At 39.6% G+C, this 16,360-nt stretch overlaps 3 protein-coding genes across 4 annotated transcripts in view; 1 reads left to right on the top strand and 2 right to left on the bottom strand.

The window, feature by feature from the left end:
• Positions 1 to 6,631, bottom strand: part of LOC105281751 — a 78,648-nt gene extending 72,017 nt beyond the window's left edge. The window contains exon 1 of the mRNA XM_011343189.2: positions 6,296 to 6,631. Within this exon, the coding sequence (XP_011341491.2) occupies positions 6,296 to 6,443 (148 nt within the window). The 5' untranslated portion in view covers positions 6,444 to 6,631. The remainder of the gene's footprint in view (positions 1 to 6,295) is intronic.
• Positions 6,632 to 6,750: 119 nt separating this feature from the next.
• Positions 6,751 to 11,859, top strand: LOC105281752 (cilia- and flagella-associated protein 206). 2 transcript variants are annotated; one of them, XM_026975238.1, is made up of 14 exons: positions 6,751 to 7,060; positions 7,224 to 7,416; positions 7,494 to 7,659; positions 7,720 to 7,900; positions 8,101 to 8,270; positions 8,366 to 8,603; positions 8,684 to 8,813; positions 9,158 to 9,265; positions 9,345 to 9,447; positions 9,559 to 9,626; positions 9,753 to 9,901; positions 9,961 to 10,059; positions 10,129 to 10,264; positions 10,567 to 11,859. In XM_026975238.1, the coding sequence occupies exons 2-14, from the start codon at positions 7,321 to 7,323 to the stop codon at positions 10,792 to 10,794; spliced, it is 1,872 nt and encodes a 623-aa protein (XP_026831039.1). In that variant the 5' UTR covers positions 6,751 to 7,060; positions 7,224 to 7,320; the 3' UTR covers positions 10,795 to 11,859. The 2 variants fall into 2 exon arrangements, with proteins under 2 accessions (XP_026831039.1, XP_011341492.1); XM_011343190.3 differs by lacking the exon at positions 6,751 to 7,060 and having other exon boundaries at positions 7,188 to 7,416.
• LOC105281753 (upstream activation factor subunit spp27) lies at positions 11,075 to 16,089 on the bottom strand. The gene is made up of 5 exons (XM_011343192.3): positions 15,946 to 16,089; positions 14,034 to 14,124; positions 13,234 to 13,529; positions 12,900 to 13,162; positions 11,075 to 12,680 (listed from the first exon to the last, which is right to left on the bottom strand). Exons 1-5 carry the CDS (start codon positions 15,986 to 15,988, stop codon positions 12,564 to 12,566), a joined length of 810 nt encoding a protein of 269 aa, XP_011341494.1. The 5' UTR covers positions 15,989 to 16,089; the 3' UTR covers positions 11,075 to 12,563.
• Positions 16,090 to 16,360: the final 271 nt, after the last annotated feature.

The raw sequence follows: 16,360 nt of genomic DNA on the forward strand, positions 1-16,360 counted from the left end.
ATGATATATATTTGCTATCCATACATCCCTCTTTTCTTGTAGTTAATTAAACTGTCATTATGACAGTTTAATTATGTTGCCGTTATTAATATTCAGATATTAATATTCTCATGTGTAAATGTGTCTCATTTTTGACAAAATATAGCTCTTTACGGATGAAAATCGTAAATTCAACCATGATAACGGATAGCCCATAGTCAACAATGTAATGTTACATTCATGACACGTAATGCGGAACGCGTTAGGTCACCGGCAAGCACAATTTATCTTCGAATGCTTATCGCGCCATACGAGATATCGAGCAAATTATTTATACGATCGGCCGTAAATCGAAAATGGTAATGAAAGTGTAGCGAATGCATGTGAGCCCTCCACACAGGCCCATAAACTGTTATTACTCCATCAAGCTCACCGTCATCTCTACAAATGCATCCTGTGGCGTCGCGCAGCCAGCATGCACGAACAATAAATTTGGCATATTTACGGTTGTTTAATTGCTATCGAAATTACATGTACATCAGCGAATTGATTATTAATGGCATTATTTATGCAGGAGAGTCACCTAAATGACCGGGTCGCAGAAAGAGGATTCTAGAAAGTAGAGTAATTCTCGACTAATGATCCGGGCACATTGGTATGGATGATTCATCAAGCCGTTTTCAAAACTTCCCAGCTTTCCAAGCTTAAACGATCTGTTTGGGCAACGCGAGCCCGCGCACAATTAAAGAAAATTTGAAAGCGTCAAACGTAAACCTATCAACGACAACATATGCGACACTTAATCAGCAATAATAGGTAAAATGTATTTTGACATTTTTGACAGTTAATGCCATACAATGCGCTATTCTGCGAACTGTCTCAAAAATCATCAGTTTACGGTTGTATGTGTAAAACCTGTAAATATGTCAACTTGTATTTACAGCATCATAATAATAGACAACGTCGTGCAAGCGTATATCGTGAACGGCAAACCGGCGATATAACGGGCTGGTCTGTTAACGCTGTGAGTACAGTTAGCTGTCCGTACGATTCGCGCGTTTATAGCTCCGGCAAATGAACATCTGTCCAGAAAAGGCGACGTAAAGAAAAATGTACGGATGATAATGGACGTACTGAGGAGAGACGTACTTCAGCGCGCCTCGAGCCGCAGCGGAAGAGAATGTTCGAAATATTTTGTTTCTTTAATAAACCTTTAATCGCGCCTCGCTTTAATCGCGACGCTCACAGCGTACGAACGCGGCGATCGTTGAAGCAACATAAAGCTAACACAATTGCGAAATAATGATGGCGGATGCGCACGGCTATCTCGAGATGCTGATGCAGGGTCGCGGAACCAGGTCGCATCGTGTAATGAACCAAGGTAGAAAAAGATCGCGCCTGAAATGCAATTCGAGTCCGTCGTTCATTCGTTCGCGCGGAAAGCGAGGAGTGCACCGCGCTCTCGCAATAAAGTCTTTATGGACCGGTTGGCGTTGTTACGGCCGGCTAATACCAGCCGTTGATTTTATGCGGAATTATTGTGAAGTAGGTAAATGGGACGACGTTGAAGATTTAACGAGTAGCTTCAATGCTACGTCGCGTCAAACGCCAGTTTTCATCTACAGCTACTTACTACGAGTGTCGCAGCTATCACGGCGAAGAGCGCGAAGGTTCAATCGAGTGGGCGAGATTTTTCGATTTTTCCATGAAACGAGGTTCTTCGACCTCCGAGATACGCTGTTCCGGCCGACTGTGCAAATTTTCCGATCGATTTCCCCCTCAGCTTGACATCCGCGTGAGACCGGAAAATTCTCTTGCGCTCTCTTTCTTTCCTCATTCTCCCTCGACGCACGAGCATGACACGGAAAACGAAAATATTAATATGCCCTTCCGATTGCTTCCACTCGATGAAACCGCGCGGGAGTAATTAATTTCTTTCGCTTGCGTGGTACATAGGACGATACGTGGGTCAATACGCGGTCAAATAGGAGACACATGAAAATTTATTACGAGGTTTGTAAAGAAACTTTAAAATGGTTTATATCTAGGTTTATATTGAAGTACGATGTTGATGTAGAAAAAATATAATATTGAGATATTCAGTGAGGTATTAATCTCACACATATGTTATCTATGCGTAAGTTTTATTATATAAATTCGCTACGGATTAATGAATATTTATATAAAAAGGATTTTACGTACTACTTTAATGGATTTAAAAAATGCTATAACTTCAAACCTTTGAGAGATAAAGTAAATAAACAAAAGCCAACAATTCTTTTCAAATAATACTAATAAGATATAAATACGAAAATATTAATGGATATTTTGAACTATTTTATATATTTTATCTTTTGAAATACAAACGAAACAAGGAACAGTACAAATAGTTACAAATAAAAAACAAATAAACTATTTTTTTAATTTTGTTTTCTTTTATATTAAATATCAAATTTCAATTATAAAATTCTAGTGTTTTATATATAAATATTATATTACTTGCAACAGAATTTCACCAAACTGAGTTATAATGTGAGAATTCGCGATGTTATAATTAAAATACAGCCATTTGCATTTGTGAAAAATGTATTATCCATATTCTTTTACTTGTGTAAAAATATTTTTTAAATAAAATGGTTATATATATAAAAAAAGATCTGTATCAAACATAAGAAATTAATTATTTAATGTCACAATTAAATGGACTTATAACTTTATATGCAGAGTTTTCATCGCGAAAAAGATATTTTCTGTTAACATAATACATACTAACAATGTATTTCATGTCGAGTTTTTGTTACATGCTAAAAACGAAAAAGCTGTAAATTTTTCATCAGTCCTTTCCGCTAAATAAAACTGTCCGAAATTTATTGATGATACTTCACAGTAAAAATTAAACTGTCAATATTTATATATTTTCTTCTTCGTGCTACAGAATTGTTACAAACAGGGCAATATCATTGATTCGTACTTCCACGAAGCGAAGAATAAACGGAAGTTACCGTAAATCGACGTTCTCCGTTAGACGCCACTAATCATTACGAGCGGACGCTTAATGAACGATACGCCAAACCGCGGAGGAGTACTCTCGGGTACATCAGCGTTGTCGAGAGGGTCACGTTAATCATCGATTAACAGCGATCCTCTCGCTCTGAGTGTGCAATGTGACGTTCGACTCAATAGTGGTGACTCAACTAGCGATGATTCGCTTTCTTGGGTCGAGACCGGAAATGCAAAGCGTTTCAGGCTAGTCGACACGGGCGGATTCCTACTCTAAGTGTCACAGTCCATGAAACTATGTTGAAAACCGCGAAACTGAATTTTCAAATGGATGTCAAGGAAAAAAGCAGAAAAAAGCGCGGTTAAAACACAGTGTACTTTCGTTGAAATATGAAACAAGAGATGTTATAAATGTAAATGATAAAATTCCAAAAAATTTATACTTTGATAAGGATGTTAATTATAATTCACAAATTTGATGATGAATATATAGTGCTCGACTACTGAAGGGTTGAAGACACAGTAAGAAATCATCGAATGGCGAAAGGTAGTCGTTAGATGAAATCTGTAGCTCTCGGTACGCTCAAGTACCAAGCAGCAGCCTCAAGGTCTTTTTGTTGGTACCTTCACGGGCTGACGAGCATTCCGAGAAGGACGAGAAAATAACGAGCGTTGGCAAGACTTGAACGCGAGTTCATGACACGAGTAGTGGTAGATTATTAAGTCAATGTACCGTTATAACTTTTGCACAAACAACGTGTTTTGTAAAATAAGTTTGAGAGCACCTACTTCCCTCTTCATTGATTCTAAGCTAAGCAAATCTAGGAAGTTTTCACAACACGCGTGTGAAATCGTCCTACATAAAAGAACAAGGAGAATCGATTAGTAACGATAATCTGAGAAAACATTTCGACAACTCAACGATAATTCGACCCTAACTGCTTGTCACTGAGAAATGATTTGCAACCGAAGAACGTACAGTCAGATTCACGGATTGAAGCAGAGAAATAATGTACGATCGAGGGATTCACTCCTGTGAGGAAACAAAATATATGCATCGCAGACATAAAGATTCGACGTCTCTATTCCACCGCCGCGCGAATGCGATTAACCATTTTCCCACCACGTTACATATCACGCGAGCACTCTGACATTACTCATTTGCAGCTGGCGGCTTTTTCATGCAACTGTGAGTGCAATGCGCGCTTGTACGAGAGCTTGGTGGATTTAGCTATTCCGGAGATTTATGCCGATGATACGCAATTCGTAGTACGTACAAGTACGTCGCAGCCTATCACAATTTTGTACATTCGCATCTTTTGCAATGTTTTCTCTTTAACAGTAAACTTTAAGAGAACTTGTTTCATTTCTTAAGATCACGCGATACGTACACAGGGGCGACAGGCTAAGGTTTAAGATACAAGGAAACTTTGTGTGTGACTTTGCATTGGAGGATCGAATTAAAACGGACGAGCTAAATCCAGCCGTTTTTGGACATCCAGCTTGGATATCCGTGCGGAGCTCGCATAACCGGAAAGAATAAATAAATCGTAATGTAAATCCTCATAAATCGTTCGCGCAGCTCCGCGTCGCCGTCGCATTTACATTCAGCATACACCCATAAATTTTTATCGACTGCATTGACGAACTGGCGATCCTCCTCGCACCCGCGTGGGTCCAACAATGGAATAAATTCCACGGCTTCCTTTGTCAGGATACCTCCACTCTCGCTGAAGGGATTTCCACTTTTTTTGTATATATAAGGGAGATTATTTATACTAGCTCGGAACGGTGTAATGGATACCAATCGCAAAGTTTTATCAGTTAATAACTATCGTTATCGAAAAGAGATATACTGTAGATTAAATACTATTCAACGTTAATAGAGAGATACAAGCTAATTTCTGACGATTACCGGTAGGTCGCGATTGAAAATTAAAAGAACGACGAAAAAACGACAGTCGTTCGATCATATAATGAATCTGCTCAAGTGATTCCAGCTAAATTTATTAAAGCGTACTTGAATCTTCCAATCATGATTTCTACTTTTAAGAATTGCAAAATTTGTTCACTTAGTCGCGGCCAATCCAATTGATTGATGCCAGAGCCACTCAGTACAGAGCCTATCATAGTTCATAGTTACGTTAATTCATTCAGAAATACTACACACTGATTCATTGAGAAGTATGTAAAATATTTACAAGAATTCTACGCATGTTATTGATTCTAATCTTATTTACAATGGATAAGTCATCAAAATACAACGCGGTACAATAATTTGCATAATCACGTTTACATCTTGGAAAAACAACCGACAAAAAAATTTGTGATTCACTGCGTCCTTCTAGCGAATAGTGAATGTCACATCGTCACATCATGATCTTCGGGACGGAATTTAACAACAAAATCAATTTTGCAAGGCATGTCAGAACTGACTAATTTTATGATTGCTTCGATTCTATTGTTTTCTTCATCTGCCGTTTTCTGCATAATAATGAAAATATTTGAAAATATGTTAAAAATAACAGAACGCTGGCAGTAAATAAAGAAATTATAAATAAACATTGCCAAATACATGAATGTGCGGACTAATTAAACATTATATATGTTATGCAGTATATAATTTCAATGCAGTACTGAATTAATACAGCTGTCTATCGTTAAATTAAATATGTAGCCTTTATTTTAGTCGCTTTGCAAATAATTCCCTCCTGGCAAACGTATTTTGCTTATCATTCAATTTTCCACATTAAAATAATTCTTTGTTTATTACGATGTTTTGATCATTGATGACGAACATTATTGATGTTTGATGATACTTATATAGATATCCGCGCTACAGTATAAAGCAACATAACTTTTGTTGATTGTTCATGATAAATGCATTTGATAAACAAGAGAAAGCAATGACAACTTTGTAAAATGAATAAAACGTAAATAAGCCGCGAGGTCGATCGTATAACCTTGAAAAGATGCAAGCGCGCGCGATCGCGCAGTGGCTAATTTCAGTCCTGTGCCGTTTTCATTCTCGTGCAGCATTCTTATCGACGATATTCGCTCCGAAGTTTATAATATAGTAGAAAATTTCGGGTACCAATAAGATACAACAGCTCCAAAAAGTCAGAAAGATAGTTAAAAAACAGGTGACAGGCAGCGCGAACGCGGGCTGCTACTGCGCAACGTGGGACAACAACTGACAGGTTGAATCCTTCGGAGTAGTCATATGTGAATCCGAAAAAAGAATTGGTGACAGGCGCGCACAGTGAGACACGCGCGCAACGTTTACGGTTTAATGACAGTTCATGATATGACTCACCTTGACTCTCGGCGTGTGCGGCGGGGACGACGATCGCCAGCAGCAGCACCGAAAGGGCAACCAACACCAGTCTGCACCGCATCGTCGCACCGCGGGCGACGGCGACGAGGCGTCGCGGATCCGCGCGCCGAGAATCGCCGCGCGCCATGTTCCCTAAATTCGCGCACGGCTCGGGCTGCTGCTTGGACGCGCGCTCGCTGGCCGCGACTCACGCGAATGTCATGACAACGGCCACGCTTCTCTCGTGGCACGCACGCTCCTTCCGCACGTTGACTACTTGCGTCTATCGCTCGCGCGCACATACACCACACTCCCGTTACCGACCACCCAGCCCTACTGGCATCGCGTCGTGCGCAGACCGTTGCGACACCTCTGAATTTTCCTGATCTTCCCCTCACTCTCGATACAAGCACGACGGCGGAAATGGCCGAGCGCGCACGAACGCGGGATTCAAACGCGCGCGCGGAATCGAAGCGATTTAATCGCTGATTACATGCTTCCTTCGCGATTTGAGATTCCTCAAAGAGGAAAAATCCTGTTTGCACGATCAACAGTCGCAACGGAAATTGTTAATTAATTTTAGTCTAAATTTTCTAAATGCTGTAATCCGTATTATGCTTTTATTCTTCTGTGAGAAGTGTATTATTATGTTTATCTGTTATAAATAAAACGGCATTTAACGATAAATAAATTAATGATGACAAAGAAATGTGGAAAAATCATAAATCTTTTGTTCATCGAAGTTTGTGTACTTTGGTGCGTGAAGTAAGCAATAAATATTAATCGATACGATATTCTTGCGTCAATGTTTAATATGCACGAGGTCATATATTTATTGTTCTCATATCGTAATAATAAATATTTAAAAAACTTAGGGGAGTGTTCAAATATTAGTAGTGATATATACGTTGTATTGTTTCTATGCAAGTATTGATCAAACTCTGTGGGTAAATAATCTTGTTTGAGTCCACAACTGCAGCAGGTAAACATTCGTGAACCATTCAAGAGGAATCTTGTTAACTTTTATGATGGAAGACGTGCAGAAAGAAATGACGAGAAGAATCGTAAATGAATGTAAAGTAAAAGAGATACAAGTAACTAAGGATTTGGCCTCGTTTTTGGTATAAGCAATATATAATTCAGATACACTTTGCCGAAGTTAACAATCCACGTAATAATTTTTATAAAATAATTCCAGCTTGATCTGTATCAATTAAATCCAATGTATCGAATAAAACAACCCGATGAGGAGAACAATATGAGAATAATTGAAACCATAACAAAGAAACTGTGCGATCAAAGTAGACCCAGTCTGGTAACTTTGAAAAGTCAATTGTACTTCGCAAAGCATTATCATGAAAGAGGTAAACGGATATTACATACATTATTTCACATGTGCCAATAATTAGAATTTTACATTTCAGATGAAACTGTCAAAAGGCATCGATTACGATTGCATAAAAAAACCGGGCCCTTGGTCGCTGAAATTTGCGAAGCTAATGAATTGCAAAGTAAAAAGGACACAGAAAAGTTGTATCAGAAAATATTAGCAGTGATAATACTTTTAAGCGGCCTGGGAAGTCCTACAGTCCCTTCAGTTTTAAGGTACTTATCGCTTTCACAAAACCCAACAAATATTAGATTAAAATCAAATAAAAAAATTCACCACTATTTTCATCATTAAATTCCTATTTTTTCGCTTGTTATTTCAACTTTTGTACAGTTGCTCTGCACCGTTGTCAAAATTCTTACAAGATTTTCAATGTGAAAAATGTCATTAAAAAATCATTAAAATTGATTTTCAGAGAAGTTTCGATAGCGTTACAGAGCGTCTTTCAAGCTTCCGAGTTAACTCATTACGTGACATTGCCAAGGCGAGCAAAGGAGGAGCAGCTAATGGAGCTGATGTGCATAGTTGCAGGAATCCGTCTATTTAACAGAGACTGCCAACGTGGCGGCGAAGGGATTGACGATTGTAAGAGCACGATAATCGCTAATCCCATCAAGAGGGAAAGCTTTGCACTCAAACGACAATGCGACTGGTTAATTGCTACGATAATTGCTTTCAAGTACCGAGCATCCTGCAAGAAGCTCTAACGAAGACCCGCACTTCCATTCTGGAATTGCTGGAGCCGCTGATGGCCAGAGTATACAAGCTCACAGCGTTCGTGGAAAACGCGATTACATCGCTCGACGGTTCAAATGTCGCCTATCACGCTTTGAATGAAGAAGCAATTGATGCGGATGAAAAACTCGAGTGGGCCTTGGAGATGTTAGCGACTAACCGTCAACAAGAGATTTATATCAGGTTTGTTTTAAAGTAGGATATGTGTAAAGCTTAGTAAATAATCGACGTGATTTCTACAATAATTTATAATCTCGTTATAGGAAGCTGCTGAATGATGTGGAATGCAGCGAAAACGCAGTAAAAAGCTTGATGGAACGTCTCCGAGGTCGACTCCACAAGTTGCACGATACTGTTCGATATAGGACCGCTGTTCCTACTGCACAAGTTTACGTAAAATTATTTTCTTACCAATAATAATTATTTCATTAATATTCCGATGAAACATGTATCTTGCAAAGTTGCAATAGCTATCTTTAGAATTCTTCTTCTACCTTTTTTTTGCTTCGGTTTTACTATCTCATATATAAATGTTATCTTGTAGGAATTCTAATCTGTCAGTAAAATTTTTGCATGATGCAAAATGTAGTTTTGCGGAATATATTTGTTCCATCGATATTTTTATAAAGATATAATTATAGTAAATCTGTGTTCATTAAGATGTTATTATCGAGCTCTTCGCAAAAAAGATATGTACAATAATAATCACAATAAGTAATGTATACTCTGTCTATCAGCCACAATTTATTGATCTAGCGGATATATGGATGGGTTTGCAAGATGAGGTGATTATTTTGAGCAGCGTAAACAATTTCTTGTGGGAATTGCAGAATCTAAGCAATAAGGTATCAATGCATATTCATTCAATCGATATCAATCTCAACACGTTCTCGGTGTATATATCCAAGATGAATCACGTTGCAGACTTTGAACGCTTACGATCAAGAAAAGTTGGACGAAGTAGCCAAGGATATGGACATTCTAACCGATGCTGAAAGACTTGAACGTTCTATGGGCGATCTAATAAGTATTTATAAATTATTTAAAAAATGAATAATTATTAAGATAAATGTTAAATTCACATCAATTTTATTTTAATTATACAGATACACTTATATATATATTTTTTTATTTGTAGCTGAATGTGGGGAATGCTCAATATATTATCCAAACGTCATCAAGGATTTCGAGAAGATTAATTTAGAGGTAAGTAGTAGTAGATTTTCATTTACGCACTTTCATAATATTTTTGTTCAAAGATTCATGCAGTTTTATTTGAAAAACTGTATTAAATAAATTTTCGAACGGGGCAATTGACAAACAGATAATCAGTTTTTAGGATTCTGTGCGTGGACATTTGCCACGGGCAGGGGAGCTCTGATACCAGGAAATCCGAACAACGGTGTAGCCAAATGGCGAGGAAAATATTACGTCTTCAAATCGCCCCGAGCAGCTGCCAAGTTTGGAGAAAATCCCGACAGGTAATTCTATGGAGGTAAAAATAATTTGTACAACACTTCAACATCGATTGTGTTAACAGGTACGTTTACGAAGCGTTGGATTTCGTCCGCAATCATCCAGAATATGTGCACCTATTTCAAATACAGAAGGAAATTGAAGCCATGCAAAGTCAAGAAGAGTGAGTCGAGTATTTATTTCTTTCTTTTAATCGCGATGAATTATAAGTGAGCAAAAAGAATTCTTCCAGGCTAACGGAGCAAGGATTGCAGCTAAAGATTCGCCACAATCAGAAAGTTCAAACGGACGTGCATATACTTCCGCCTTATGTTGATAAAGATTACACGTCCAGCGTGTGGGAATTGAAGCGAAGGGCGTTGCGTTTGGTGAGTCGAACTTTACCGTCACGAGATTTAGAAATATTGGAAGGATAAAGTATATTTGTACATAATCTGAACGTTCTCGACTGAATGTGGTAATAGTTTTAAGAAATTCACATTTTTTAATGTATCCGTGTGACTTTTAACATTTTGATGTTCTCTTACAAGATCATATATTGCGTTGTATACTACATTGAACATGCGGAGCATATATATGCACAAAGTTGTACACCCTCCGCGTTTGTCTTATCCAAGTTTCGCAGATAGAAAATATCTTGTTTGATCTCGCACGCGTGATAATTTCTCAGGCATGCATAACTCGGTGCGCTACGCGTAGCACGCAGACGTTCAACTCACACTTTCGATATGGTGTTTACGTGCAAGCGGCTCCGCCTCAGGATAAGGAAGTTCAAACCAGGCGAGATAACTGTACAAACACAAAGAGTCTCAAGACATTCATATTTGGGCTGCGAGGGAGGAGGGATGACTGTCAGCACGTTGTATCATTCGTGGAAGATGAACTTGGACACTCGTAAATTTTAGTTCAACTACTCTGTACTACAATGACTCTGTCATTGAACACATTAAACAATCGCATGATCTTGTGTACGTTAATGTTCTAACGATGGCACGAAATATTGATCAGAGTGAGTTTACGAAATTGTAATTAGAAAATCACATATATTTATAGTGCAATTAATCAATCGAGTGCACGGTAACGATTAGAAAATAACGTTAAAAGATTGACTAGTAGACGATAGTTGAAAAGGGTGCCATAGGAAACGATGAAAATAAATCACACGCAACTCACAATTTAAAAAAAAAATGAAAGCAATACTTTTTAATGACATTTCCAAATACATTTCACGGAACATTACAGTTTTTAATCATTTTCCTTCCATTAAAAAAACGAACTGGCATTATAATTTATCACTTTATGCGCATATTTTCTTTGCGTGTGTAATGCTCTCGTTATCGCAAACTGCAGTGATACCTTTTCATGTAGCTTTCCTCGTGACTTAGGCCAGCGTTTCTTCAATTTATATTCAAAATACACAAATTTTACATATATCGAAGCTCCGAGAGACGTATGCGGTGTTAAGTTTCCGCACCTCAACTTCGTGAGCCTATTTTCATTTCCTACATTTTAATATCGCGCAGTGATCGCTGCACAAACTGTGACTTCAATATGCTTATATCATACCTTCCAGTGAATACATCGTTTTACCATTAAATCTTAAACGTTAAGTTCAATTTTTACACCAAGAAACCTATATTACGACAATAATTAGTAATTACACGATAATACAATTAAACTTTGCTTAATTTTCAGTGTATGATGTAGCTATTATACAGAAGAGGTACAGGATGTTGATTTTTCGCATAGTTTCTCTCTTCATTTTTTCCGCATTGTTTTTTTCAAACATCAACGCGTTTTCTCTCCATTTTCTATCGGAAGCGAAAGTACTCGTTACTCTATTACATCCACTGTTCATGGATAATCAATCGTTGTAATATAAAAAAGAAAAACGTAAAAGGCTATAGAAATACCGTGCCGTTCGTGTTACGATAGGACAGTCATTAAAATCGTTAATAACATAGAAAAAAAAAAAGATAAATTCTAATTTCCACTTTGAACGTACTGAAAGCAGATATGCCGCCAATATAACGTGTTAAAGTGTCACGGGATAAAATAGAGCTTCTCGCGTCTCAAAAGAATTACTTTCAAATTTAAATTTACGTGCCTTTTTGAATGCCATTGCTGTGTAGCAGCGCGTGTCATCGCGGTGGGAGTAAGATACTAGTTGACGACCATACAAATGATATAACATTTATTCTGAGTAAGATGGTTCGAAACCAGCTTATTGACTATTGGCCACTGTAATGTCATTCACATTTCGAAATCATCTGTACGTCCACGGTAACGATTGTCCCAACGTTAAGTAAAGCCAAAGAATACTCGTGCAATTACATTGTTACACATTATCCGAATGCTATTACCGACATTTACATCGGGTTTCATATTAATTCTTAGTAATACCTACAGGTTAAATATGTAGTACCGCAACAACCGATGGGACAAGACTGTTACGATGGGCGGCAGAACACGTCGGAATGGTGTAAACATGATCTAAAGTCTTAAGTCGCAAGAAATACATTTGTGTTTTATGTATATGTAATACATATCATATATATATATATGTATCGTGTGAGAAAGATGGAGAGGTGCGCGAGAGGACACGCAACCCTGGAATATGTTATATATGTATATAACTTGTCTCGGAGATCGGGATTGAGGGGTGATTTAATCTACAAAGTGATTTTTGAGGTACTTCATCATACCAAAAGTTCTGAAACGCTTCACGCCGAATACCTTCATTAATTCCTCGTCGCAAATTGCGAACTGCTTATTCTTAGGATCCTACAAAAGAAATCTTCGTTTTATTTTTGCTAACTCTATTGAGATTATTATTATTATTATTATTATTATTATTAGATATCTGCCCTTTAACGGCATTTTAATACGTTAAGTAAAAAATGGACATGGTACATACAAGGCACGATAAGAATGATAGAGTGCGGAGAGTGCGTTATATAAACGTTAAAAAACTTTAAGCAAATAATCACGTATGATACTTACATAAAGATTTCTTTCTTTAACGATACTCCATACTTTCCTCACGACTTCATGCCGAGCCATTTGTTCTGCGCCGACAATCGCAGCGAGTTCTGGAGATAGTGTGATAGCGCGCGTGTAACCACCACCTTTACCTTTGCCGCCGCCGCCGCCACCGCCGCCGCCACCCTTCTTTGCTGCGCTTCCCGGGGCTTTCTTATTTTTACCCCAGTCCTCATCACTGTCACTGTCGCTGCCCTTCTTTTTTCCCTTTTTGCCAGGCTTGCCTACAAGACGCAAAATACGTGTTAACATTTGACATGCTTTTGCTGCAACGCAAAAAAAATTAACAGCTTACTTTTTTTAGGAGTAGCTTTAGGTTTCTTTGGGCTATATTCTTCGTCACTGGCATCGTCATCGCTAGCGCTTTCCTCATCATCGGATGAACCCTTCTTGCGTTTGTTAGAGGAGGATTTTTTAGTGGGATTTCGCTTGGCTGGTTTCTTTTCCTCTTCCTCCTCCTCCTCCTCGGATCCTTCCTCCTCTTCCTCCTCGCCGTCTTCCGACTCTTCACTGGCCGCCTTCTTCTTTTTCTTTCCTCCATCTTGTTTCTCTTGAAGACACTCCATGACTAAATCATCGACTTCCTTTTTTCTGTAAAGAACACGCAGTTCGTAAGCGTGTTACGATTATATCAAAGTCAATAAAATAATAAATAGATAAATAGATAGCATGTCAGAGGAGGAACGAGGCGGTAACTTGAACGTATTACTTCAGTTCCACTCAGAGGCCCTCTTTATTTTCTCTTGGACATCACGAGACTCTCTTCTGCACAAGGTGTTACAGTGCACAAGTGCCTATATATATGTCCGTTTTAATCTTTTTCTTTTCAATTCAAAAAAGATAACGCGTACCTCAATAAGATAACATAAGAAATGTTTGCTACGCTGACAGATGAACTACTTATGTTGCAGTAATACGATCTGCACATCATTGAAATTTTACACCCATGATAAATTATCCATTGTAAGTTGATAAAGAAAGTTTTTTTTATGAATATTGTTTTAGAATATAATAAAGGTTAATTATTTTATAACAAATTCTTACATACTTATATTTAACATTTTTTATAATCAAATTTTTAATCCATTAATTTACCTTTCTGTGAGATCAACATCAAGTTTCTCCTCGATTTGTTGTCTCACTTTCTTAGCTGACATTGTAGTAAGATCGGCGTCCTTGAGGATAGCTAAAAAAAAATTAATAGATACATCATTAACACGTTGTACATTCATATATCATGCATATCAGAATCTACATATCTCATTATTTTAAAACCATGTAAAAATAGAAGAAATTAGAAAAATTAAATTTACAATTTATAATAACATGTACCAAACATCTTATCATTTTTGTTTACATCATTTACACAAAACTGTCACACATCATTTCTCTAAAAAATATTATATTCATCACATATGAACATTTTCTACCTTCTATTACTTTCAGAATCTCGAAAACAGTTTTATCATTAAATATACAAGTAATTCTCAATTTTATCATAAAAATGGTAAAAGTATTAAGGAGGGAAGGAAACATGTCTTAAAGTGCAAACAAAAAAATATGCACATTTATTTCATCTTCGTATATTCAATTCATATCCACAGATTAGACATTTGTATTTAAAGCTAAAAGAAAAAATCTGTCAACCATGTCGTTTGTTCGAGGCGCGAAGACTCGGCGCCAGATCTAAGCGTGTGTACGTGCAGGGTTCTTTGCTGGAATAACATGGTTTCCCGCGTCGGGGGATCTAGTGAATATCGAACGCAAATGGCCGCACTGTGGCGCGCGTCGTGCCGGTCGTCGCCGATCGGCACGGCGCGCGACTAACAAAAAGATATCTATGCAAGTACGTGACGAGGGGACGATGCGTCGCGTACAACGAGATGCGTAGGGAGTTTTCTCCACGTGCTGCGGTCGATCGTTCGGCGCATTGATTCCGAAAACGATCGAAAAGCGCAAGAAGACCGAGGGACAGGAAAGAGAGTGCAAGGGCGAGAGAGAAAGAGCGAGGTGGCACACAGAGAGAGCGAAATGGAGGGAAGAATGGTGGCCGCGCGCGCGCGCTCGGTCGATTCATGGCGCTAGCCGAAAACCGCTCACCGAAAAAAATACGCGCGCGCGATAGCAGCGCGCGCGCTTACGTTAATTATCAACCGTCGCTTTGTAATGCACGATGGGCGAGTCTCCCGGTCATGTAATGGCGAGAGACACTGCGCTTTGCCATCACGGAGCGGGGAAAGATAGGAAATTGGTAAATATCTCGCAGCAGAGCGGCAGTACGGTGGCCGTGGCAGCAGTAGTAGCGATTATAACCAATGACGATCCAATCGGCATTACGCGAGAGGCGCGCAAAGGAGGGAAAAGGCAACGCGCGCGCGCTCAGTCGTTCCGATCGACGAGGAGCGTATCTCTCGCGGAGGAGATCCGTTCAGGGATATGCACTTTTTTTTAATCTCCAACAACGCAAAAATCCGTCGTGACGCCGTCGCGATGTCGAAGCAGAAAGAGAAAAGTAGATAGGGGAAGAAAGAGAAATCGCGAGAGAAAGAGAGAGAGGGAACGATGCACGAACACGAGAACGAGGCTGATAGGCGCGCGCCACCACACACTCGAGACGCGTCATACGGCCCGCCGCAAGGACGGGGCGAGAAAGCTATCTTTTTATAGCGAACGACAAAAAATCCGACTTTTCGCCAGGACACCGAAGTGACTGCTCGAAAAATCACGAGCGAATTGCACGCGGCGGCTACGCGCCTAGTTCCGTCGTTCGTCCGATACGTAGGTAGCAAAATACAGCGAGCTAGCGGTTGTAATGGCCGGCGTGGGGCACGCCACTCGGGCACATACGTGCGCGCTAAAGTCGTCACGTCGCAAGAGCAAAGCTCCCGATTTCGCCCGTATTCCCGATGCTGCGGCGACGCGGAACGCGTGCGATCGCCCGCGCGAAGCTCCGTTCCGCAATAATCCGTCGCCCGGATGGCCTATATCACACGATATCGCTACTTACCGGTGATCTCCTTGCGTAGCTCGTCCTTTGAAATATCAGCCATAGTAGATGCTACTCGTTGTGCGTACTGCTGCCAACTGAGCCTATGCCGGCTGCGGACTCCCGTAGCGTCCGTTGGTACAGGCCCTGCCAGCAGCGCCACGATACGCGCCCGCAGGACGCTCCTTTGATCGCGAATAACTCGGAAACGGCCGCACCAAGACGAATACTATATACACCAAACCGTGTTAGTTTTTTATGCCCGACAAGTTTCTCATGACGCCCCACGCGTAATTCGGCGATCGGAATAGGCGAATTCGACGTTTTCGCGCAGCACAGGCCGCGCACTTTCACGCCTGACTGTACCTCAAGCGGCCGCTCGTGGCTGCCGGTGGCGTCCACAGTACAGTCCCTGCTCGTAGCTGCACGCTGCTGT

Source organism: Ooceraea biroi, chromosome 2 (assembly GCF_003672135.1).
Source record: "Ooceraea biroi isolate clonal line C1 chromosome 2, Obir_v5.4, whole genome shotgun sequence".
NCBI lineage: Eukaryota > Metazoa > Arthropoda > Insecta > Hymenoptera > Formicidae > Ooceraea > Ooceraea biroi.